The following is a 24,059-nucleotide window of genomic DNA, read 5'->3' on the forward strand; positions in this document are numbered from 1 at the left end:
AGTGGGTTTGAAGATGGTTGGCACTGAAGTGGAGGGTATACAACGGCGAACCAAAGCTCTTGAAGCCCTTACAGAAGTAAGAACCGTCATCTCGCGTACCTCACTGCGCCATTTCCTGGCTCGCACGCCCTGCTCGGAAGAAGAAACGTCCTGCTAGGGCCTCCAGCCAATGGCTACACTTTTGCTTTCAGCCCTAGCAACTCCGGGCCAATGGGCGGAAGGCTATCTTTTGACTAGGTACGGTCCTTTTCCAGCCAATCGGAAACGTTCTTCAAATGCGCCTCTCTGAGATCGCAGGCTCCAGCCAAGCAGGCTTCACTTCCGGGAGGCTGTCCTGGGCGGCTGCGCGTGTTGCCATAGCGACCATTTTACGTTACTGGTTTGTAGGTTTCGTCCCGGTACCAGGGCGACTGCGGGGACCACTCTTTCTTCTCCCATTCTTTCTCGGCCCCCTACGGCCCAAGGGCTTTACGCAGGCTCTGGGGGTCTGGCCTAGGGTTCCGTGGCGCCCCGCGGAGCGGGATGGCTGCGGAAGAAGAGGATGAGGTGGAATGGGTGGTGGAGAGCATCGCTGGGTTCCTGCGAGGCCCGGACTGGTCCATCCCCATCTTGGACTTTGTGGAGCAGAAATGTGAAGGTAAAAACCAGATCCCGAACCGACCATTCTTTCTCTCCTCTCTCTCGCCAGCGATCGGCAGAAGGTGGTCACCACGAACCATCTCTTATCTCTCAGGTCTTACCCCTGTCCGCCAGGTTCAGAGCTGGTTTGTTGGAGGTATTGCTGTTACTGCGTCAGTGTCTTCCTTCATGGAACTGAAGACAGGGACTCCCCCTTCTTTGGGCCCAAGCACACATCCAAAAATCATTAGATTTCAATCCTATGTTGGGTCTCTCACCTTATCCTGCACGTTTCTTCCTTGGGCAGGTGCCCTGTTTGGGTGGGCTTCAACAATTTCCGCAGAGACTGGGGAGGAGAGATAGGAGTTTGCCTAGTGTTCCTTCCTGATCTAACAGTTAACCGCAAAGGGAGCGCACGCTGTTACTCCAGCAGGCCCAGAGCTGGCGACCCCGTGGCATGTTTGCCTTTACTGAGATCTCGGACTCTCGGATATACCAAAAATGGGGAGCGGGGGCGGGTATCTTGTAACAACCTTATATATAAGGTATGTAAAGGTGGCCTAATATTCCCTGTGAGGGCAAAGGACCTCCGGGTCCTGATCATTCACGCTTAGATTCTGCGTTCAGTTCTCCGAGACAAACTGGAGCCCAGGTATGGAAAAGGAGCTAGAAACCATGCCATATGAATGAATGCCCAACTGATACCATGGGTGTTTAGCAGGCAGGACTTGTAGGGTAGTAATATCCATCAATCATTTGAACATCTGCCTTATGTTGGAGGGTTTAGACTTGTAAGCTTCAGTGTCATAGAGCTAGGGTTAATGCGTACAAGCCACAGACAAATTTCTATGGAAGGAAGTGTGCCATAGCAGAATGTATCCCAGTTAAGTTAGCCTATCTCAGAAGATAATGAGTTCCCTAGAGGGTAGCAGTGTTTAAATGGGTTTGACAGCAACTTAATGGAGATAACCATCAAATGGCTGGTTATCCTGGATGAGCTTTTTTTTTTTTTTTCCCCTGGATGAGCTTTTGAGAGTCCTTTCAACCCTAAGGGTCCATGAATTTGGTAAAGATAGACTTTAGTTTGACCACTGAATCTTTTCATTACCATAATCAAAATTATGCCATAATAAAAATCCAGATAGTATTTAAGTATTGTTTTTATATGTAATTTCTAAAGACGTTTAAAATAATTTTTATTTGTGATCTTTTTAAGAATTTAAAATTCTGAGACGGATGAAGCATGTGGAATTCTGACCTCCTTTGGGAGAAAAAAAGAATTATGTCACTCTTTCATTCTATTTACCCCTCTGACACTAAATGCTAAAATGAAAAAAAAAAAAAAAATTAAAGCAGTGCTCTTTTTATCCCCAAATGTCAAAAGTGGTTGCATCTCACTAGTAATACATCTGACTGTGTAATTTCAAAGGGAAGCAGTAATCCTCAACTTTATATACATGTAATGTAGTAATTTGATTTTAGAACTAACTAGAAACAGTTTAAATTACTGCTGTATTGTGTGTATGCCCAGTGTTACACAGAGCAGATGCCAGTAGAGGTGGAAGTAACATCCCATTGTCACTTGAAATAAGTGTTAATACTAAAGTGACTTTAGGTTGTTAGTGTGCTAGTCTTTAAAGATTAGTTTTGTACAACCTGTGATATCAGCATTTATTTCAATAAGCATTTATGGAGTGTATGTGGGCCAGAAGCTGGGGATAGAAATATGAATGAAACAAAATCCTTGTGGCTGAGAAGTTTATGATTTAGTGTGGAAGACAGGCAGGTAAATGGAATTTAAATCTGAATTGGCAGGCGTTATAATAAAGGAGGGCATGTGGCTCTATTTTGAGTTCAGAGGAAGGGATCTAACCAGCCCAGGAGTTGAAAGTGGGTGGCAGGTCTTAGAGAATGTGCCATTTGCAATGTCTTGAAGAATAGTTGGGAGAAGAGGACTGGGTAAAGACAGAAAACTCTAGGAACTCCTGAGCAAATGTACAGGAGTTTGAAGCACGGTGTGTGTTATGTATGGTGATATTCCAAGTACTGATGTATGTTAAGATTGCAAAGTTTGGGTTTTGGATGACAGGAGATGAAACTGGCCTTCTAAGGATTTTGCATTTATTATTTAGTCAAAGAACAGTCATTGAAGAGCTTTAAGTAGAAAATTAAAGAAGTTAGTTTTGCATTTTGGATCATTTAGGGGGAATTTTAAAAAGTTTATTGTTAACAATTCATGAATTTGGCCTGTTTCCCTAATTAATTGTCATTTCTTGATGGAATATGTATCTTTCTAAACCACATTGTTTCATACATATGATCATTGAGTAAACATTTGTTTTGGCTTTATTTATTTTAATTTCATTACTGATTTATATAGAGCAAAAATGTCCTAGTCACTTACAGTAAAATTTATATCAGCAAATTATGATAACATAATCCAGAGCCTGTTGTAAAAGGAATTAATATTTAAAAACTATTAATAATATTACATTAAAAGTTTATAAATTATTGCCTTTTATTATTGAAAGTAGCAAATTAGTGTTTGTCTTACATATGAAATAGATCTTACATATGAAACTATAAACAAACATGAAACTTGTTTACAGTTAACACTGTTATATGCTATACATATAACATATTATTACAAATATTCATATATGTATATATCGTGTATATATATGCACATAGAGTTTTTTTAATTCAAGAATTCAAAGCTGAAGAGCTAGGTTATAAGAATGAGAATTCTATTGTAAGATGTAAGGAGTACACTTTTATATTTGCATTAATGAAATGATTTGTTTTTGTACACTATACAGTAATATTTTTCTTTTAAATTTAGTTTTTGATGATGAAGAAGAAAGCAAATTGACATATACAGAGATTCATCAGGAATACAAAGAACTAGTGAGTATTTTTTCCATTGATTATTAAAGGTAATTAAAATAATTTTAGCTTTTCTAAATTAAAAACATGGACTTTTTCCATTTTAAAATTCTTTAATTAAAAAAATCCATTCTTGGTATACCTGGCTGGCTCTGCTATAGAGCATGTGACTCTTAACCTTGGGATTGTGAGTTCAAGCCCCATATTGGAAATAGAGCCTCCTTTAAAAAAAAAAAAAAGAATAAAAAATCCAATCTACCCTAATAGTACTACTAGTTCCATCAGGCCCTAAGGCTTCTCTGAGCATTTCATCCTTTTGACTTCTTATCTCTTCTACTCTAGAATCTAAGAAATGAATTTAGGACAACTATTTGAAGGGATCTTGCATCTAATCTTTAAATTTTATTCTTAATCTTCTGCTGATGCATCTAGAGAAGTGTTAGTTATTAATTTGCCATGGTTGTCTTGTGATTTTTAAAAATGCCTCTGAGTAGCAGAAGAGTTGTACCCCATTGACTGTCATGACCCTGACCAGTAATTTCAAGTAGAGGAAATAAAATTTCATTTGATTCTCTGCAAAAATTTTAACTTTCCATTGTTTGTGGGTTTTTTGGTGAAACACATTGTCATTGCCATATAGTATAATTTTATGTAGATTAATAATTGCAAGCAAACATTTGATTATCCTTTTTAAACTCAACACTTAACATGAAAACTGTCATTTGGAATTTTTCTACGTAAATTGGAAAAGTTACACTTTCTCTTTTTAGGTTGAAAAGCTGTTAGAAAGTTACCTCAAAGAAATTGGAATTAATGAAGATCAATTTCAAGAAGCATGCACTTCTCCTCTTGCAAAGACCCGTACATCACAGGTTCTGCTTTTGTGTCATTCTGCTAACATATAGTTTTAATAAAAATGCCCAGCATTTCACTTAAATTTGCTGTATTTGTTTGTCGAAGGATACTATTTTAGACATTGTATGAGTAAAAAGCTAATTCATCACATATGGGTTCTTTTTTATAATTACCTTAAGAAATGATAATTTGTGGGGTGCCTGGGTGGGTCAGTTGGTTAAGCGTTCCATTCTTGATTTCAGCTTTTGTCATGATCTCAGGGTCATGGGATCAAGCCCTGTGTGGGGCTCCCTGCTGGGCCTGAAGCCTGCTTGGAATTCTTTCTCCTGCTCCCTTTGCCCCTTCCTCTCCCCTGTCTCTCTGTCTTTAAAAAAAAAAAAATAATAATAATAATAATTTGAGATATTAATGAACTAATGCAGTTAATGCAGTTAAAAAGGAACTTTTCGATTGCAGAACTATCATAGATCACAGTTTTTATTTATATACACTGTTCTATTGTTTTATTTATATATTACTGTTTTATTTATATAGATCTCTGACAGTTTATCAGTTGCCTCTTTTTTAATCTTAGCAGTTTTATAGTGCATAGTTCCTGGGGCTTCCTTCTCTTGGAGCTATTTTTATTTTTAAAATTGTGTAGATTTTGTAGAGATCTATTTGTTTATTTATTTTGAGGGAGAGAGAGAGGAAGAGAGAAGGAAAAAGAGAGAGAGAATACAGGGGCCAGGGGCAGAGGGAGGGGGAGAGAGAATCCCAAGTAGACTTTGTATTGAGCATGGAGCCAGACATGGGCCTCCATCTCATAACCCATGACCTGAAGCAAAACCAAGAGTCTGAAAGTTAACTGATCTACCTAGGCACCCCTGGAACTACTTTTATTGTCTTATTAGTTCTGCAGTGCTGATTTGAAATAGATATTATGTGTATTTATAACTGATATTTACTGAGGGCTCATGTTAGCTGCTGTTTAGACACTTGACATGTACTATCTCATTTAACCTTCCCGCTACCCCTTAAGATTTTGGCACTGTTTTATTTCCACTTAGAAATGAAAAACCTAATGCACAGATATGTTAAGTGACTAGTGCAAAGTCCACTGCTAAGTAAGTAGTAGTGCGGGATACCAGCCCAGGCACTCCCAACTGCAAGCCCTTGCTCAGAAGCTCAGGATAGTGGGGCACCTGGGTGGCTCAATGGGTTAAAGCCTCTGCCTTCAGCTCAGGTCATGATCTCAGGGTCCTGGGATCAAGCCCCACATTGGGCTCTCTTCTCAGCAGGGAGCCTGCTTCCTCCTCTCTCTCTGCCTGTCTCTCTGCCTACTTGTAATCTCTGTCTGTCAAATAAATAAATAAAATCTTAAAAAAAAAAAAAAGAAGTTCAGGATAGGGATATGTTACTACTACTCAAATAGCCTTCTCAACAAGTTGCTTTAGCTTTCCATCTTCTCTAAATAAACTGTAATTCCTTAGCCAGATGATAGTGAGGATTGTCTGTGATGGGACCCTAAATTAGATTTTCAGTCTCCTCCTGCTCTAGTTCCCTGATATGTTATATACTATTGTTATTCCAGGCCACTTGATCTTGTAAGCATCCATGCGTCTGGATTTGCTCATGCTATTCCCTAACCGTGGAATGTTTGGCCCTCACCTGCCCACCCCAGTATATTTTCCTTACCAGATAAATCCTTCTTATCATGAGGGCCTTGCTAAAATGTTACTTCTTGTGGCAAATTTCTCAATCTCTGGTATGCTAGGGTGGACCAGCACTCATTCTATCTCACTGGACATTTTCACATGTTTGGTACTCTGCCCCAAATTATAGTTTCTTAGAAGTCTGTTTGCCTTACTAGATTATAAATCCTTTGAGATGTTTTTAGTATCTTTGTACTCCCGGTGTCTCATCTCATAGATGTGAACCTAGTTAGTAGTAGGTAGTTCTTAATAAATGTTTCTTAACTTAAATTACTTTTTATCATGGCTTAGAAGAGGGTGCTTTGACTACTATTTAATCCAGTGCTTCCTACTATACTTCTCTATTACACAAGTTTTCTTATTTCACAATCATCTCTGATTCTAGAGATAGAACATCTTTAATATAACATGACTGTTTGAAAAAATGCTTAAATATTATTGGTATGCCACAACTAATGTAAATAAGCATCTGGTTTTATTAATTAATAATGCTATAAAGCAAAAGTGGTTTTAAAGTTCACCAATAGCTTTGGGGCGCCTGGTGGCTCAGTGGGTTAAAGCCTCTGCCTTCGGCTCAGGTCATGATCCCAGGGTCCTGGGATTGAGCCCCATGTCAGGCTCTCTGCTCGGCGGGGAGCCTGCTTCCCTTCCTCTCTCTGCCTACTTGTGTTCTCTGTCAAATAAATAAAAATCTTAAAAAAAAAGTTCACCAATAGCTTTTATTCTTTATGTACCATAAATTTAGTTTAAGGAGTAATAACAGGATTTATTTTCTTCTCCTTTTTAGGTGGGCAGGAATAATTTGAAAATTATTAACTACTATTTAGGTTTCTTTTAAGATGTTGATATTTGTTTTTCAGGAATGTTTTTTACTTTGGTGAATATTTGTCAACCTCTCAATTAAGTCATTGTGAATGAGCCTGAATTACTTTGTGAATAAAGATGTTCATGCTAATAACAGACATATCCACCTTTTGTTTTCATTATTCAGATAACTTTATTTTTTTTATTAAAGATTTTATTTATTTACTTGACAGAGAGAGAGATCACAAGTAGTCAGAGAGGCGGGCAGTGGTGGGGGAACAGGCTCCCCACTGGGCAGAGAGCCCAATGTGGGGCTCGATCTCAGGACCCTGAGATCATGACCTGAGTCGAAGGCAGAGGCTTAACTCACTGAGCCTCCCAGGCGCCCCCATTATTTGGATAACATTAAATTGAATGAAGATGTTCAGAATTTTAAAATACTGTTTTCAGATCAAGAGTAACACATCTTTCTCTTTTGTTCTGCAATGCAATACCTTTTGATTTATTTGGAGTTGATTGGTAATACGGTCTTGCTATGTACAAGGAGGCAAGCCTTTTGATACAGACAGACCTAGATGTGAGTCCTAGATCTTTCATTTACTAGCTGTAAGTTTGTTGTGCTGTTTTCCTTTCTTATCTCAGTTTCCACATCTGTAAAATCTGGATAGTATCTACTTTGAAAGGTTTTTGCAAAATTTAAGAGATAATGATCATAAAGCATTTAGCACAATAACTGACATTTATAAGGTGGTCTATAAATGGAAACACCTCCTAATTAATACTAGCTATTTTGGTGGTTGATTAGCAGTGTGCTAATTAGGCCAGGGTCATTGGTTCAATCCCCATGTGGACTAGTTAGCTGTATTCTCTTCTGGAGCAAACACTTAGTATCGGATACTCAATAGCAACATGATTTAAATCAGCACAAGGCTATCCCCATTACCAGAAAAACAGCTTAAAGCTATTTTATTTACTACTTTGCAGCAATAATGTAGTCTTTTTTTTTTTTTTTTAAGACTTTATCCATTCATTTGACAGAGAGATCACCAGTAGGCGGAGAGGCAGACAGAGAGAGAGGAGGAAACAGGCTCCCCGCTCAGCAGAGAGCCCGATGCGGGTCTGGATCCCAGGACCCTGGGATCATGACCCAAGCCCTAGGCAGAGGCTTTAACCCACCGAGGCACCCAGGCGCCCCAATACTTTTACTGTCTTAAAAATCCCCTGTATCCTACATGTTTATCCTTTCCATCCTTGCTCCTGGCAACCGCTGCGTTTTACAGGCTCTCTCGTTTGCCTTTTTCAGAATATCATATAATTGGGATCATATAGCATATACCTTTTCAGACTGGCTTCTTTTGCTAAGCAGTATGAAATTAAGGTTCTTTCATTTTATTTGTTGTTTGATAGTTCATTTCTTTTTATTGCCGAATAACATTCCATCATATGGATGTACCACAGTTTATCAGTCTACCTTTTGAAGAACATTTTGGTGTCTTCTAGTCTTTGGTAATTATGAAAAGGCTGCTACAAATATTCATATTTATGTGGACAAAGTTTTCAATTCATTTGGGCAAATAAAACCTAGGAGCAAGATTGCTGGATCATACAGTAAGATTAAGTTTAGCTTTGTAAGAAATTTCCAAAGTCTCTTCTAAAGTAGTTGTACCATTTTGAATTTTCACTAGCAGTGAATGGGAGTTCCTGTTGCTGCACATCTTCAGCAGCACTATGTATAGTCAGTTTTTTGCATTTTAGGCATTCTAATTAGGTTTATAATGGTTTACTTTTGCCCATTTTAAAATTGAGTTGTTTTCTAGTAGTTGAGTTTAAGAGTTCTTTGTATACAATTTTTGATGCAAGTCTCCTTTATCAGGTATGTGTTTTGCAAATATTTCACAAAATTTTCCTCTGTGGCTTGTCTTTTCTTTCTCTAACAGTGTCTTTCACAGAGTGGAAGTGTTTTATTTTATTTATTTTTAAAAAATTATTTACTTATTTATTTTTTAAAAAGATTTTATTTATTTATTTGACAGACAGAGATCTCAAGTAGGCAGAGAGGCAGGCAGAGAAGAGGGCGGAGAAGGAGGCTCCATGCTGAACAGAGAGCCTGATGCAGGGCTCAATCCCAGGACCCTGAGATCATGACCTGAGCTGAAGGCAGAGGCTTAACCCACTGAGCCACCCAGGGGCCCCGATTTTTAATTTTTAATTTTTAATTTTTTAATTTTTAATTTTAATTTTTAATTTTTTAAAAAGATTTTATTTATTCATTTGACAGAGATCACAAGCCCAAGGCAGAGGCTTTAACCCACTGAGCCACCCAGGTGCCCCTTTTTATTTTATTTTAATGAAGTCAGTGATTTATCAGTTTTCTTTCATAGATTATACTTTTGCTGTTGTATCTTCAGAAGTCATTGTCAAACTCGGGGTTATCTAGATTTTCTCTATGCTATCTTCTAGAAGTTTTATGTTTTTGTTTTTTACATTTAAGTCTATGTTCCATTTTTTTTTTCTATGTTCCATTTTGAGTTAATTTTTGTGAAAGGTGTAAAGTCAATATTTAGTTTCTTTTTTTTTTTCTTTTTTTGGCATGTAGATTTCCAGTTCTTGTAGCATCATTTGCTGGAAAGATTATCCTTTCTCCATTGGATTGCCTTTGTTTTTTTTTTTTTTTTTTTTTTTTTTTTTTTTTTTTGTCAAAGATCAGTTGACTATGTTTGTGTTGGTCTATTTTCAGGCTCTTTCTGTTCCATTAATTTATTTGTCTACTCTTTCACCAATACCACAGTGTCTTGATTATTGTAGTTTATAGTAAGTCTTGAAATCAGGTAGTGTCAGTCCTTTGACTTTGTTCTTTTTCAATATTATGTGGCTCTTCTGGGACTTTGGACTTTTCATATAAATTTTAAATTCAGTTTGTTGCTGTCTACAACATAATAGCTGCTACAAAATAATTTGCTGGATTCTGTTTGGGTTGCATAAATCCACAGATCAAATTAGGAAGAACTGACATGTTAACAGTGTGGAATCTTTTTATCTATGAACAGAGAATATCTCTCCATTTATTTACAATCCCTTTGATATCTTTCATCAGAGTTTTTTAGTTTTCTGCATATAGATCTTCTGTGTATTTTGTTAGATTTATTCCTGAGTATTTCTTTTATTGTGGAGTTAATGTAAATTGTATTATGTTTTGTATTTCATTTTCCCATTACTCACTGCAGGTATATAGGAAAACTTGTATAATAACCTTATATTCTGCAGACTTGCTAGAATTACTTACTAGTTCCAGGAATTTCTTTAAACTGATTCCTTGGGGGCGCCTGGGTAGCTCAGTGGGTTAAAGTCTCTGCCTTCAACTCAGGTCATGATCTCAGGGTCCTGGGATCGAGCCCCACATCAGGCTCTCTGCTCAGCAGGGAGCCTGCTTCCTCCTTTCTCTCTCAGCCTGCCTCTCTGTGCCTACTTGTGACCTCTGTCTGTCAAATAAATAAAAAAATCTAAAAAAACCCCAAAAACCTGATTCTTTGGGATTATCTACACGCAGTCCTACCATCTGTGAAGAAAAACTGTTTTTTATTTCTTTCTTCCTAATCTTTGTACCCTTAATTTCCTATTCTTAATGCATTAGCTAGGACTTCAGTATAATGGGGAATGGGAGTGGTGGGAGGGAACTTGTTTCTGATCTTTTTTTTTTTTTTAAAGATTTTATTTATTTATTTGACAGAGAGAGAGATCACAAGTAGGCAGAGAGACAGTCAGAGAAAGAGGAGGAAGCAGGCTCCCTGCTGAGCAGAGAGCCCGATGTGGGCCTCGATCCCAGGACCCTGGGACCATGACCTGAGCTGAAGGCAGAGGCTTTAACCCGCTGAGCCACTCAGGCGCCCTCGTTTCTGATCTTAATGGGAAAGCATCTATTTTCTCACCATTAAGTATAATGTTAGTTGTCAGTTTTTTATAGATGTTCTTTTTTTTTTTTTTTTTAAGATTTTATTCATTTCATTTGACAGACAGAGATCACAAGTAGGCAGAGAGGCAGGCAGAGAGAGAGGAGGAAGCAGGCTCCCTGCCGAGCAGAGAGCCCGACGCGGGGCTCGATCCCAGGATCCTGGGATTGTGACCTGAGCCGAAAGCAGAGGCTTTAACCCACTGAGCCACCCAGGCGCCCCTTTATAGATGTTCTTTATCAGGTTAAGGAAATTCCTCTCTATTCCTCATTTGCTGAAAATATTATCATGAATGAATGTTGGATTTTGTCAAATGCTCTTCTGCATCTATTGATATGACAGTGTGATCTTTCTTTTTTAGACTTTTCATGTGATTAATGAATTACATTAATTAATTTTTGGGTGTTGAACCAACTTGCATAACTAGAATAAATCCCTCTTGGTCATGGTGTATAATTCTTTTTTTTTTTTTAATTTATTTTTTTAATTTTATTTATTCATTTGACAGATAGAGATCACAAGTAGGTAGAGAGACAGGCAGAGAGAGAGGAGGAAGCAGGCTCCCCGCTGAGCAGAGAGCCCTATGCGGGGCTCGATCCCAGGACCCTGGGATCATGACCTGAGCCGAAGGCAGAGGCTTTAACCCACTGAGCCACCCAGGCACCCCGGTGTATAATTCTTTTTATACATTGTTGGGATTCAATCTGCTAGTATTTTGTTGAGTATTTTTCTATCTGTGTTCATGAGAAATACTGTTCTTTCTTGTAGCATTTTTGTCTGCTTTTGGTATCAGTGTAATGTTGGCTACATAAAATAAGTTAGGGAGTATTCTCTCTGCTTCTATTTTCAGGAAGAGATTGTGAAGAATTGGTGTAATTTCTTTTTTTTTTTGAGGATTCTTATCTAAGGGCAAATTTTCATATGCATGTTCAAATACATGTAAATCCTAACCTGAATCATTCAGGGAGGGCTGGTGGGACAATAGCATGGACACTGAATAAGTTATGTGTAGAAGGGAAAATGGATTTCAAAGTCATACTTTTTTTCTCCTTAATAATTTGAATCAATAGAAAGGCTTTTACGTCAGTTCTGTAGGTTATGCTATTTAACTTCTACAAATAAATATGTGATTATTATTCTTTTGAGAAATAATACGAATCTAAACTTTTCTTCAAAGTTTTATCTTTTTTATTTTGTGGAGAATTGTATAATTTCTTCATTAAATATTTGGTAGAATTTACCAGGGGACCCAGCTAGGCCTGGAGCTTTCTGTTTTGGAAGGTTATTAATTATTGGTTCCTTCTCTTTAAAGATGGAGATAGAGTATTCCTGTCTATCTATTACCTTATTCAGATTGTCTATTTCTACTTGTGTGAGCTTGGCAGATTGTGTTTTTCAAGGAATTGGTCCATTTTGTCTAGGTTATGATGTTTGTGGACATAGAGTTGTCAATAATATTTCTATATTATCCTTTTAAAGTCTCTGGCATCTGTAGTAATATACCCTCTTTCATTCCTGATATTAGTAATTTATGTTTTTTCTCTCTTTCTTTCATAGTTAACCTAGCTAGAGGTTTATCAGTTTTATTGATATTTTTGAAGAATCAACTTTTAGTTTTGTTGATTTTCTACTTTAAATTTAATTGATTTCTTCTCTAATTTCTACTGTTTACTTTGGATTTAATTTCTTCTTTTTTTTTTTAAGATTTTATTTATTTATTTGTCAGACAAGAGATCACAAGTAGGCAGAGAAGCAGGCAGAGAGAGAGGAGGAAGCAGGCTCCCTACTGAGCAGAGAGCTCTATGTGGGGCTCAATCCCAGGACCCTGAGTTCATGACCCATGCCGATGGCAGAGGCTTTAACCATTGAGTCACCTAGGCGCCCCTAATATATTCTTCTTTTTGTAGTTCCTGAAGTGAAGCTTAGATTATTGATGTTAGATATTTCTTCTTTTTAAATATATGCTTTTAATGCTGTAAATTTTCTCTGAACACTACTTTAGCTGTACCCTGAAAATTTCAATAAATTGTATATTCAGTTAGGAATATTTTAGGAATTTCTCTTAAAAAAAAAAGAAATTTCTCTTAAGACTACAGTTGACCTTTGTACAACACAGGTTTGAACTGTGTGGGTCCACTTCTACACAGATTTATTTTTAAAATAAATACAGCACAGTACTATAAATATATTTTCTCTTCCTTATGATTTTCTTTTTTAAATTTTAATTCCAGTATAGTTAACATAAAGTGTTATATTAGTTTCAGGTGTACAACATAGGGATTCAACTATTCTATACATTACTTAGTGCTCATCATGGTAAGTGTACTCTTAATCCCCTTCACCTATTTCATTCTCCCCCATCCACCTCCCTCTGGTAACCATCAATTGAATCTCTGTAGTTAAGAGTCTGTTTTTTGGTTTGTCTCTTTTTTCCCTTTGTTTGTTTTGTTTCTTGAATTTCACATATGAGTGAGATGATATGGTATTTGACTTTCGCTGACTTGCTTATTTCACTTAGCATTATATTCTCTAGATCCATCCACGTTGCTACAAATGTCAAGATTTCATTCTTTTTTATAGCTGAATAATATTCCATTGTAGCTATATACCACCTCTTCCTTATCTATTCATCTATCAGTGTGTACTTGGGCTGCTTCCATAATTTGGCTATTGTAAATAATGCTGCAGTGAACATAGTGATACCTAGATCTTTTTGAATTAGTGGTTTTTTTTTTTTTTTTCCCTTGAGTAAATACCCAGTAGTGGGATTACTGGGTCCTATAATATTTCTATTTTTAATTTTTTGAGGAAACTCCATACTATTTTCCATAGTGGCTACACTAGTTTGTATTCCCACCATCTGTGCCTGAGTGTTTCTTTGTCTCTACATCCTCACCAACACTTGTTGTTTCTTGTGTTTTAATTTTAGCCATTCTGACAGGTATATGGTGATAGCTCATTGTGGTTTTGATTTGCATTTCCCTGATGATGAATGACATTGAGCATCTTTTCACGGATCTCTTGGCAACTCCGTATGTCCTTGGAGAAATGTCTGTTCATGTCTTCTGCCCATTTTTAATTGGATGATTTGTTTTTTGGTGTTGTGTAAGTTCTTTGTATATTTTGGATACTATCTCTTTATTGAATATGTTCTTTGCAAATATCTGCTCCCATTCAGGAGGTTGCCTTTTAGTTTCCATATGATCTTCTTTTCTTTTTTCTTTCTTTCTTTCTTTTTTTTTTTTTTAAAGATTTTACTTATTTATTTGACAGAGAGAGAGAGTGAACACAAGCAGGCAGAGTGGAAGGCAGAGGGAGAGAGAGAAGCAGGCTCCCTGCCGAGCAAGAAGCCTGTTGTGGGACTAGATTCCAGGACCCTGGGATAATGACCTGAGCCAAAGACAGCCGCTTAACTGACTCAGCCACCCAGGCATTCCTCCATATGATTTTCATAATAACATTTTCTCTTCTTTAGCTTATTGTTAAGAATGCAGTAATAATACATATAACTATGCAATATGTGTTAATGGGCTGTTTATGAATTGGTAAGACTTCTGGCCATCAGTAGGCTATTAGTAGTTTAAGTCTGGGGCAGTCAAGAATTATATGCAGTTATTTGACTGCATAAGGGTCAGTGCCCCTAAGCCCCACGTTATTTAGGTATTGACTGTACTTTTACTCACATATTATTTAGAGGTGTGTTGTTTAATCTCCAATTATTTTAGGTTTTTCCAGTTATCATTCTGCTCTTGATGTCTAGTTTAATTCCATTGCAGTCTGAGAGGATACTTTGTATGATTCCTATTCTTTTAAATTTATCAAGATGTGCTTTATGGCCTAGAATGTAGTTTATTTGGGTGAATTTTTCATGTGTGCCCGAGAGGAATGTGTATTTTTCTGTTTTTGGAGAAATGTCAATTTGATCCAGTTGACTGCAGGTGTTGTTCAGTTCAGCTGTGTCCTTTCTGATTTTCTGCCTGCTGGATCTGCCCATTACCGATAGAGGGTATTGAAGTCTCCAACTGTAATCACGAATTCATCTTTTTCTCCTGGTAGTTATGTCTGTTAATGGAATACTGTAAGTACATGAAATCACTTGTACCTTTCAAAACTATGGTATGATGAACTTTAAGCGGAGATAATAATAGGGCAACCTAAGGCTAAGTGTGAATATATTTGAATGTCTTATACCCTCGTGTAAGTCAGATTCCTAAATACTCAGTGTTCATTTTTTTGTTAATATGCTTTTCTCAAACATAGATACTATCACATTTACTTTACCTCATAGTCTTTTGTCAAAGTAGTTTGACATTTCAATTAATTTAATGGATACTTAAGACTGTTGTTGTTTTTAAAGTACTTGCCAGTTTTTGAAGTAACTCTTGTATTTAGTTCCTCTAAGTGCCTTTAGCAGAAGCTCTTATCCATTTCCTTGAACTGGAAGAATCCCACTACTGTAAAGTTGTCAGGTTTAGTGCACCATTTTGGATATTTAACCAGCCTCAACAGGATTAGAACAATTATTTTTGTAGGTACTTTTCAGTTTAAAAAGTGCCTTCTCTCGGGGCGCCTGGGTGGCTCGGTGGGTTGAAGCCTCTGCCTTCTGCTCAGGTCATGATCCCGGGGTCCTGGGATTGAGCCCCGCATCGGGCTCTCTGCTCAGCAGGGAGCCTGCTTTCCCCTCTTTCTCTGCCTGCCTCTCTGTCTACTTGTGATCTCTATCAAATAAATAAATAAAACTTAAAAAAAAAAATAAAAAGTGCCTTCTCATCTTATTTAATTCCAACACCTGGCCAGAAAGTTATGATTGTATTTCTTTCATGCTAAAATGCTAATTTTTCATATTGTAATACCTCTGAAATGAGAATGTATTTTACACTAAATGACATATTATAATTTAATTGGCAGGGTTTTTCTTTTCTAGTTGGTGCAAGAAGTAAAGCCTTATTTTACTAATCTGGGGGTTTAGAGTCAACAAAACACTGTATTATTATTATTATTATAGTACCAATTTGCAGATGAAGACACTTAAGCTCAGAGAACTAAAAGACATGCCCAGGGGTGCCTGGGTGGCTCAGTGGGTGAAAACCTCTCTCTTTGGCTCAGATCATGATCCCAGGGTCCTGGGAGCCCCGCATAGGGCTCTCTGCTCAGCAGGGATAATGCTTCCTCCTCTCTCTCTGCCTGCCTCTCTGCCTACTTGTGATCTCTGCCTGTCAAATAAATAAAGTCTTTGAAAAAAAAAGTCACACAGAGTCACACAGCTGGTACATGGGTAAGTTGGAAATAGCTTTTGATATCAAGGGCTCATTTTCTTCCAATGTGTCAATGGTTCTCGAGCTTTAATGTTATAAGAATTATCTGTGGAGATACATGGGCACCCATCCTCTAAAAATTTAGATTTATTATGTTTAGGGCACGATTTAGGAATATGCATTTCTTAGATGCTTCAAGGTACACATTAAGTGTGTAACTCTAACTCTGACTTGCTGTTAGAAGCTCCAGTTGATACATTGCTATTAATAGGACTGCCCTTCAAGAGTTTATTACTGACGGGGATAAAGTCCAATATCACTAATAAGAAGTCTAGGAAGCCCCAGAACAAAGTTATGTGGGGGGCATAATCCCATCAAGTTGTCTTGGCAGACATGACTAATCTATCACAGAGACTGTCCACAAGTGGTTTCAATACTGAGCTTTGGGCTGCCAGTCACAGTCAAGCCTACTTGCTACTCTCTGCTGTGGGTCTTTTGAACGGTGCATGTGACTGTAGGGGAAGAAACTCTCCATCGTTGTTTTTTTCTACAGCTGACTCCTCATACATGTCACAGAGAGAGATGCATTTTTAAGTTGTTTTTTTTTTTTAATTAATTAGAGAGACAGGGAGGGAGTGAGAGCGAGTACAGGCAGGGGGAGAAGCAGGACAGTCCGATGTGGGACTCCATCCCAGGACCCCAGGATCACGGCCCGAACCCAGGGCAGACGCTTAATGACCGAGCCACCCAGGAGCCCCCTGAGAGCTGCTCTTGCATTTTGCTTTGCTTTGCTATATACTGCGGTTTTCTGGTGAGCTGATTGCTGAAGGAGCTGATTGCTCCTTCCTCTTTGCTTCCTTTTTGTTGGAGCTTTGGTTGATGTGTTGACGTATTGCTGCAGCCTGCCTGGTGAACAGTAGCACGGCCTTGGTTGCCTCTGCCTGATTTTGTGTGTTCGGCTTTTACATTAATATCACGGAAAGCTTGAAATAAGATTTTAGTCTGGTGCATTAAATTTGAGTGTTTTCTCCTGGGTTTTCACCCATTGTAAATCTTATTCTACTTATTATTGATTAGCTTGGGAAGTGGCAATAGCCCCCTGTATAATTTAGGTACTCCACAGAAGACACCTTTACTTTTCTCCTTAATTTATCACATTTGTTGTTTCTTCCAGAAAATGATTTCACAACATAATTTCTAACTTACTTCTTACATGAAACTTTGTACATATAGGACAATTGTCTTCTCACATTATTAATATATCATTACACTTATTTTCCAGACTCTGTTTTTTTTTTTTTTTTGCGTTGACTTTTATTCAACTTGGTACTTTTATTGATTAAGGGATAATTTTGTACTTAGGATTTATTATTCACAGTAAATTTCAGGTGATAGAAATAAAACCAAATAGATATTGTTATTTTGGCTGCAAAACAAATCCAGATACTGAACCTTAAAAAACTAAGCCTAATTTCTGTGTTATTTTTCAGAGTTACTGAATGAGCACTGGCTCATTTGGAAAATATATTACCGTTGTCAGCCTTAGCTTCTTGGAGGTCTGGGGGTTGGGAGAGTCTTACATTAAAGTCTTTTAGAATCTTAAAATTTTCCTCTTGAGTCATCTGACCATAAGTACTACTACAGCATTCTTGAATTAATAGAAATGATTTGCCATAGAAATGATCTGAGTGTGTGGAAATAGTTTTAAAACTTGAATCTTCATTTAACTTCCAGATTTCTTTTCCATAGGCCATTTTGCAACCTGTGTTGGCAGCAGAAGATTTTACTATCTTTAAAGCAATGATGGTCCAGAAAAACATCGAAATGCAGCTGCAAGCCATTCGAATAATTCAAGAGAGAAATGGTAACATGTTGAATTTAGATATCTAAGTGCTAAATTTTTGTTTTTGTTTTGCAGTTTTGACTATTCTGATTCTACTATGGTCTTAAATGTAGCTGCTTTGTATAAATGTATTTCAAGTTTGCTGACTGAAGAGATTCAAGAATGTAAACTTTCCTGATCAGTTTGTGTTTGCCATCTCAAAGAAAGCAGACCAGAATTTGATTTAATGATGTTTTAGGTCTCAGAGAGCTTGATTTTTCTTCCTAGCCATTTTGTTTATGAAATTCAGTATTTTTGAATGGTCACGGTTTTAGTTACTGTGAAGAGAAGGTAACTAGTCTTTTTTGTCTGGCTTATGATAGTTAGGACCTTTCTAGGAGACAGTGTCTCTCCAGCGTTAGTGAGCTTTTGGAGTTGTTGGAGGGCTGTTGAAACACATACGGTTGTTTCCCTCTTCTGATTCAGTAGGTCTGGGGTGGGACTGAATGCTTTGCATTTTTAACAAGCTCCCAGGTGATACTGCTGGTTCTGGGACCAAACTGAGAACTGTTCTAGGACAATGGGCAGGTATGACTGCACTACTGTCAGGGAAAGGAAAACCGAACTCAAAGCCCTCATAGCCCTCTTTAGTTATTCTCTTCCCTGACTCTCTTGTCTAATTTCAGTTTGTCCTTATATTTTCCTGCTTTTGTTCCTGTCTTGTGTATTCGAGTTACATTTGACATCTTGACTTGACACATGTGTGTTTCTAACCGTATTTCTTATTGTACTATCTCCTTTTCAATCCAGATTCAATCCAGATTCTACCTACCTTTCAGATTTCTGGCTGTAGTAACCTGACCTTAATACCTGTGTGTTCCTTTGCTCAATAGACTGCACTGATATTCTTGACCATGCCTATATACTCTTTAATGGTTTGGCAGGAGGATCTGTTTTAAAATTGCTTCTTGAAGATGTGAGAGCTATAGTTCAGTTGTACTGTTTGCTTTTAAGGGTCTGGAACATGCAGCAAGAGGCTTCTATTTTTGTAGGGCAAGCAGGGCCCTTGTGGATTCTTCTCTCATTAGTATCATGAGAGTAGAGACTATCTCTTAGAGCCTAAGCACCACCATAACTGTCCTGTAAAATTCTAGAATGCTTTTCACAGCAGGTGTGAGAGCCGACGTCTGTGGGTAGGAGATAACATCACCCTAACCCTGAACGATGGATGACACTGTGCTGTTGCTTTGGTGTAAGTCAGTCTGGGAAACAGTCTGTCTTTCTACCATGGTTTGCTTTATAAAATCTTTTTCTCTGAATGTTCCTGAAATTATGCCCTATTCTGACCTATGGGTTAGAGGGTGCGAATAATTATTTTATGTTATAGCTAAAATTGTTTTGGGGGGATCAGTTTTGAACTTTGGGGGGGAACAGTTTTGAACAAGCCGGTGAACTTGATATTGGCACTCCATATGTTTTCAATTTGGAATTTAACTGGAAACTCATTTAGATTTTAATATAAAGGGAAGAAGTATATATAGCTTATATCAGCTGGATATCACCTCAGGCTGCCATGAGCAGAAAAAGCCTCAATGAAAATGTCCTAAGCAGTAAGAATCGATCCCCACAGAATAAGAAGTCCAGAGGAAGGGGAGAAGGAAGACAGTCCATGTCGGTTAAGTTAGTAACCCCGTGATATTATTAAGAACGCTGACACTTTCCATCTTTACACTCTTTTCTTCTGAGGATCTCTCCTGATTGCTCTCTAGCTGCATTGGATGAGACTCAATGATGTCTCATGAAGAAAGGGGATATATTTCTTCCTGTACATCTCTTTTTGATAGCAAGACAAAACTTGCATGGAAACCCCCAGAAACTTCCCCCTCAGGTCCTATTGGTCAGGATTGGGGTCATATGCTTTTCTTAAACCCTCTGGCATGGAAAATGAGACCATTATCATGAGTCACTCTCCTGTGGTGGAGTGGGGCTAAGTCTCCAAGTACTTGGCTGCCTGTTAATTAAACAAATCTGGGTTCTATTAGCAAGGGAGGATGAAGCAATGATGCAGAAGAGTGCTAGTATCAAACCACAGGGTGGGAATGTTGGCTTACCTTTAAATAAAATCTAATACTTTGTTTCTGCCATAGCATTTTTAATACTTGCATTTAAGAACGTTGCTTAAGTTAGATCAAGGAGTTAGTACCTTAGAGCAATGTTGAGTGTACTCAGAACTGCAGACCATTTGAAAATGTCTTGGGAGTAAGAGTAATTCAAAGGCTCTTAGGATTCTTTGTTGTATTTTATCAAAGAAATTTGGGGAAATGAAAATCAGAGCATTATTTTGATGGTTTTGAAGCACTGCATACTATTGCATCATTCTTTTCTTAGTTCTTTTAATTTTCCTCAGAAATACTACCAGAGCATACTAATTGTGTATCTTTTGACTGGAAAAAGTACAAAAATGCACTTGAGATTGATCAGTTTTTTTTAGTCAGTTCTTTGGCTGTGATGCCACACTGTATTTTGCAAGATGTTACCGTTGGGGGAAAACTGAATAAAAGGTGCATGTGTAACCTCTCTCTGTATTATTTCTTACAACCGCATGTGAATCTGCAAGTATCTTAAAATAAAAAGTTTAATTAAAAAAAGTATTTAAACATCAAGGGGATTAGAATAATAAAGCTACTTTAATTCAGAGCAGATTGAAAATCCCATAGTCATCTGTGGATAAAGAAATGGAAGGTAAAAATTAAGACACACGCTGCTGATGTTGTGAGAATATACTAATAAATAAGATATGAATAGAACACTGATTACCAGTCTGCCTGCTTCTTAGGAAGATGTAGGTAATAAAGTAAATTCAAATTTAAAATTACTTGCCATGAATTATAATTTGCATTGGGCTGAAGTTGGTACTGCCCTGGTTTATAGTTATTGGTCCAATATCTGGATAGAAGCTCTGGGGGCAGAGGTTGTTTTCTTCATCTTTATATTCCTCCTGAGTGCTCAGCCCCGTGCTTTTTCCAATGTAGTAAGCAGGACCCTTTTCAGTAGCATTTGCTGTAGCATGAATGAAGCATATTAACCTGCTGTTTAAATTAACAAAGTATTGTATATTTTGTTTTGTAAACTCTTTTCATCCTTAAGGGATACTTCTGAGAGCACACTTTCATTATTAGGAGCTTAATGATTTCAGTGGTCTATCCTCAGACTGTAGATGATTACAGGGGGTGATAGTTTATATTAACTAATTTTAATTGCTGTATTAAGGTCACTCTTAATGGGTAATACAAATAATTACTAAGAGAATTTCTAGATAAAACTGTGGTGTTTGAGTGGGGCTGATTCTGTAAAACAAGAAAAAGTAAAAAATATAATAATAATTAGATAATAGCTTAGAACATTTTTAAGTGAACTGTTAATAAACTCATTTGTACTTTTTGATGAGTTAGAATAGTGAGCAATAAATGTTTTCAGTAGAGTTCATATTCTTTTGTGTGGTCTTTGATTTTCAACAGGTGTATTACCTGACTGCTTAACAGATGGTTCAGATATGGTCAGTGACCTTGAACAGGAAGAGATGAAAATCCTGAGGGAAGTTCTTAGGTATCATTCTTTAATTATTTTTTGAATGAATCATTACTAATATTGTGACATGATCTGTGTATGTTTTCTACCCTCATAATATTATGAACTCGTGAAAGTAAATTCTCTACTGAAAAACCATAAAAATGATGTATCATTGTATTTGTTTATAACTATGTATAACATTTTTTAATGCACAGAAAAAATGATTTTCAAGTGCCTCATACCATATCAGCCTAAATGGAAGGGGCTTCTTCCCATCCCTTCATGGGAACGGGAAACCAGCCAGCAGACCCAGCCTGGTGCCAAGACACTCGATGGCTTCTGGACCCTGGTGTTAGAGGTGGCTCATTCCAGGTGTCTAACAGCAGGAGGCTGGACATTCACATTCCACAGACGAGATAGCCGGCAGGGTGGCAGGTAACCTGTAAGGGAAAAGTAGGCAGTGGGAAGTGCCCATCCCAGATGATGTCTTGCCGGTCTCTTCTTTGCCCCACTTAAATGATTCTCAGCCAAATGCCTGGCATGGAGTGTGCAGGCCACTAAAGGAGCATTTTTTTTTTTCCCCTTGGGCCTGTCATCTCTTGACCCCTCTGGCAGTTTTGGAAGGGAGCAACAATTGCAATACCTAATTTTTAAATCTCCTTTGAGAATGTAGAGGCTTAGGGCAGAAGGATACTTATAGCCATTGTGTCACCTGCAGAATCCGGCCTTGTCCTTTGGGAGCCCTTCCTTTTTCTTCAATTCTAACCACACACATGACCGTCTTCTAGCATCCTGTAGTTCTACCCCTATCTACCTTGTCATCAGCTCCAGAGCAGAAGGGAGGACAAGGCAGGATGGTGATTGGGAGGATGGGTCTAGTGGGGAACTATGGAAGGAGCTCCATGACTTAGTGCTTAATTCCAGGGGATTTAAATAGTTGTGGGGAGGGAGGCAGGTGTGCTGGTAAACCCAGCCTCTTCCAGCCAGATCCTATTTTCCACAGCAGGGGCAGATGGGAGCCCGAGACAACACAGAATGCTTTGAGTTTATAGGTTTGAAGAGTTAAGGAAATTGTTAATAGGTTTAGAGGATTGGTAGTTTTGACTTGAGCTGGTTGCTTTTGTTGGTTGATTGGTGGTCTGAAAATTAATCAGCATTGTACTTTTAGACTTTATTTTCTAAAGGCTTTTGAGGGGAATGTGCTCTGTAAAGTAGTAAAACTTTGTTATGAACGAGAGTTGACTTGGCTATTTTCCTAAATTGGAGGCCCTCAGTGAGCAGTTTACAGAAACTGATAGGGCTTTGGCGTAATGATATCAGGAGAGCTTTGTGATAGCTCTGGTGCCCCTGGAAAAACTAAAATGAGGGGAGAGATGGATCTTATCACTTTAAAGTGAGAGATCAGATTTGCCAATCAGATTTGGGTTTACGATTTCAAATCTGTAGGTCTTTGTTCAGCTAGGGGTCATTCACATTTCCAAAAGAAATGGGTGAACCTGTAGTTTTGTTACTATATTATGCTGTGTGTGCCTATCATGTATCTCTTTCTCAGTTGATTCTAAGTTGCTTTAAGAAAAGCCTGATTATTTCCATCTTGGTTTCCAAGATTCCTTGCACATGTTGTGAGCTTAGTTTAGCATGTTGCTTGTTGGTTCTTCGACCAAAAAAGAAAATTTACTTCTCTGCCTTATTTTTGTATATTTCAGAAAATCGAAAGAGGAATATGACCAGGAAGAAGAAAGGAAGAGAAAAAAGCAGGTGCCCACAGCACATATTAGTATAACAACAGAAGTATTTCATTGCCGTTATCCTTTGTTTTTTAAACAAACTCGCCCAACATAGGGCCCAAACTCATGACCCCCAGACCAAGAGTCACACATTGTACTGACCAAGCAGCCAGATGCTCCTCATCGCTCGCATCTCTTTGGTTTACACCTAGGTTTTGCTGCTTATGTGGAACTACACGGTTCCTCAGAGTATCATATTCTTTTAGCAGTTCTAGGCATTTGCGTGTGACTTTATAACCATATTCACTTTATAACCCACACAGCAACCTACCTTTTAAGTACCCAATAAACACTGAGATTAGCTACCAAAAACTGTAATATCATTCATGTTATTCATATCATTCATATTATTCCTTATAAAAATTCCCCTTAATTTTATGAATAAGAGACAATTGAGAATAATATTTTCCTTTCTCCCTCTCCTTGATTCCTTTACTGTTTTGAAACAGCAACTGCAGTTACCCTTGAGGGCCCCCTGCAGACTTTAACGTGATCAGCCTCAAGTAGAATGAGTCAGTTATGATATTCCCTGGCATATTGTTCTGCCATTAAGAACTATTTCCATAAAGTGCCTAATCTTTCCTAAGGACAAATTAAACATGTATCTGGCTGAGGTGAAGGAAGCTAGTAATTATTCCTTCCTCTCTTCCTATGTTTTCCCAAATTTCTCTGAAGGGAAAGGGAAACAATATGAACTGTCTCTTGGTCACTCGAAAGTCATTTTCCTTTTCTCCCTTCAGTCACTATGATACATCCTTGTATCATGCACTGTCTTTGAAAAGCCTCATTGTACTGCAAGGTGCCCCATGAAGAGCAGAAGG

General features: G+C 37.8%; 1 protein-coding gene across 2 annotated transcripts in view; it reads left to right on the top strand.

Annotated features, from left to right (window-relative positions):
- The first annotated feature begins 285 nt into the window (after positions 1–285).
- The window catches only part of LOC111148159 (cilia and flagella associated protein 36), a 29,667-nt gene continuing 5,893 nt past the window's right edge, over positions 286–24,059 (top strand). Inside the window, exons 1-6 of one of the 2 annotated variants that reach the window (XM_022504600.1) lie at positions 286–637; positions 3,461–3,525; positions 4,275–4,376; positions 17,809–17,923; positions 21,400–21,487; positions 23,158–23,209. In XM_022504600.1, the coding sequence (XP_022360308.1) occupies positions 523–637; positions 3,461–3,525; positions 4,275–4,376; positions 17,809–17,923; positions 21,400–21,487; positions 23,158–23,209 (537 nt within the window). In that variant the 5' untranslated portion in view covers positions 286–522. The remainder of the gene's footprint in view (positions 638–3,460; positions 3,526–4,274; positions 4,377–17,808; positions 17,924–21,399; positions 21,488–23,157; positions 23,210–24,059) is intronic. The other variant, XM_022504601.1, reaches the window with a different exon arrangement.

Source organism: Enhydra lutris, unplaced genomic scaffold (genome assembly GCF_002288905.1).
Source record: "Enhydra lutris kenyoni isolate GAN:26980312 unplaced genomic scaffold, ASM228890v2 scaffoldscaffold18, whole genome shotgun sequence".
In the NCBI taxonomy this organism is placed as follows: Eukaryota; Metazoa; Chordata; class Mammalia; order Carnivora; family Mustelidae; genus Enhydra; species Enhydra lutris.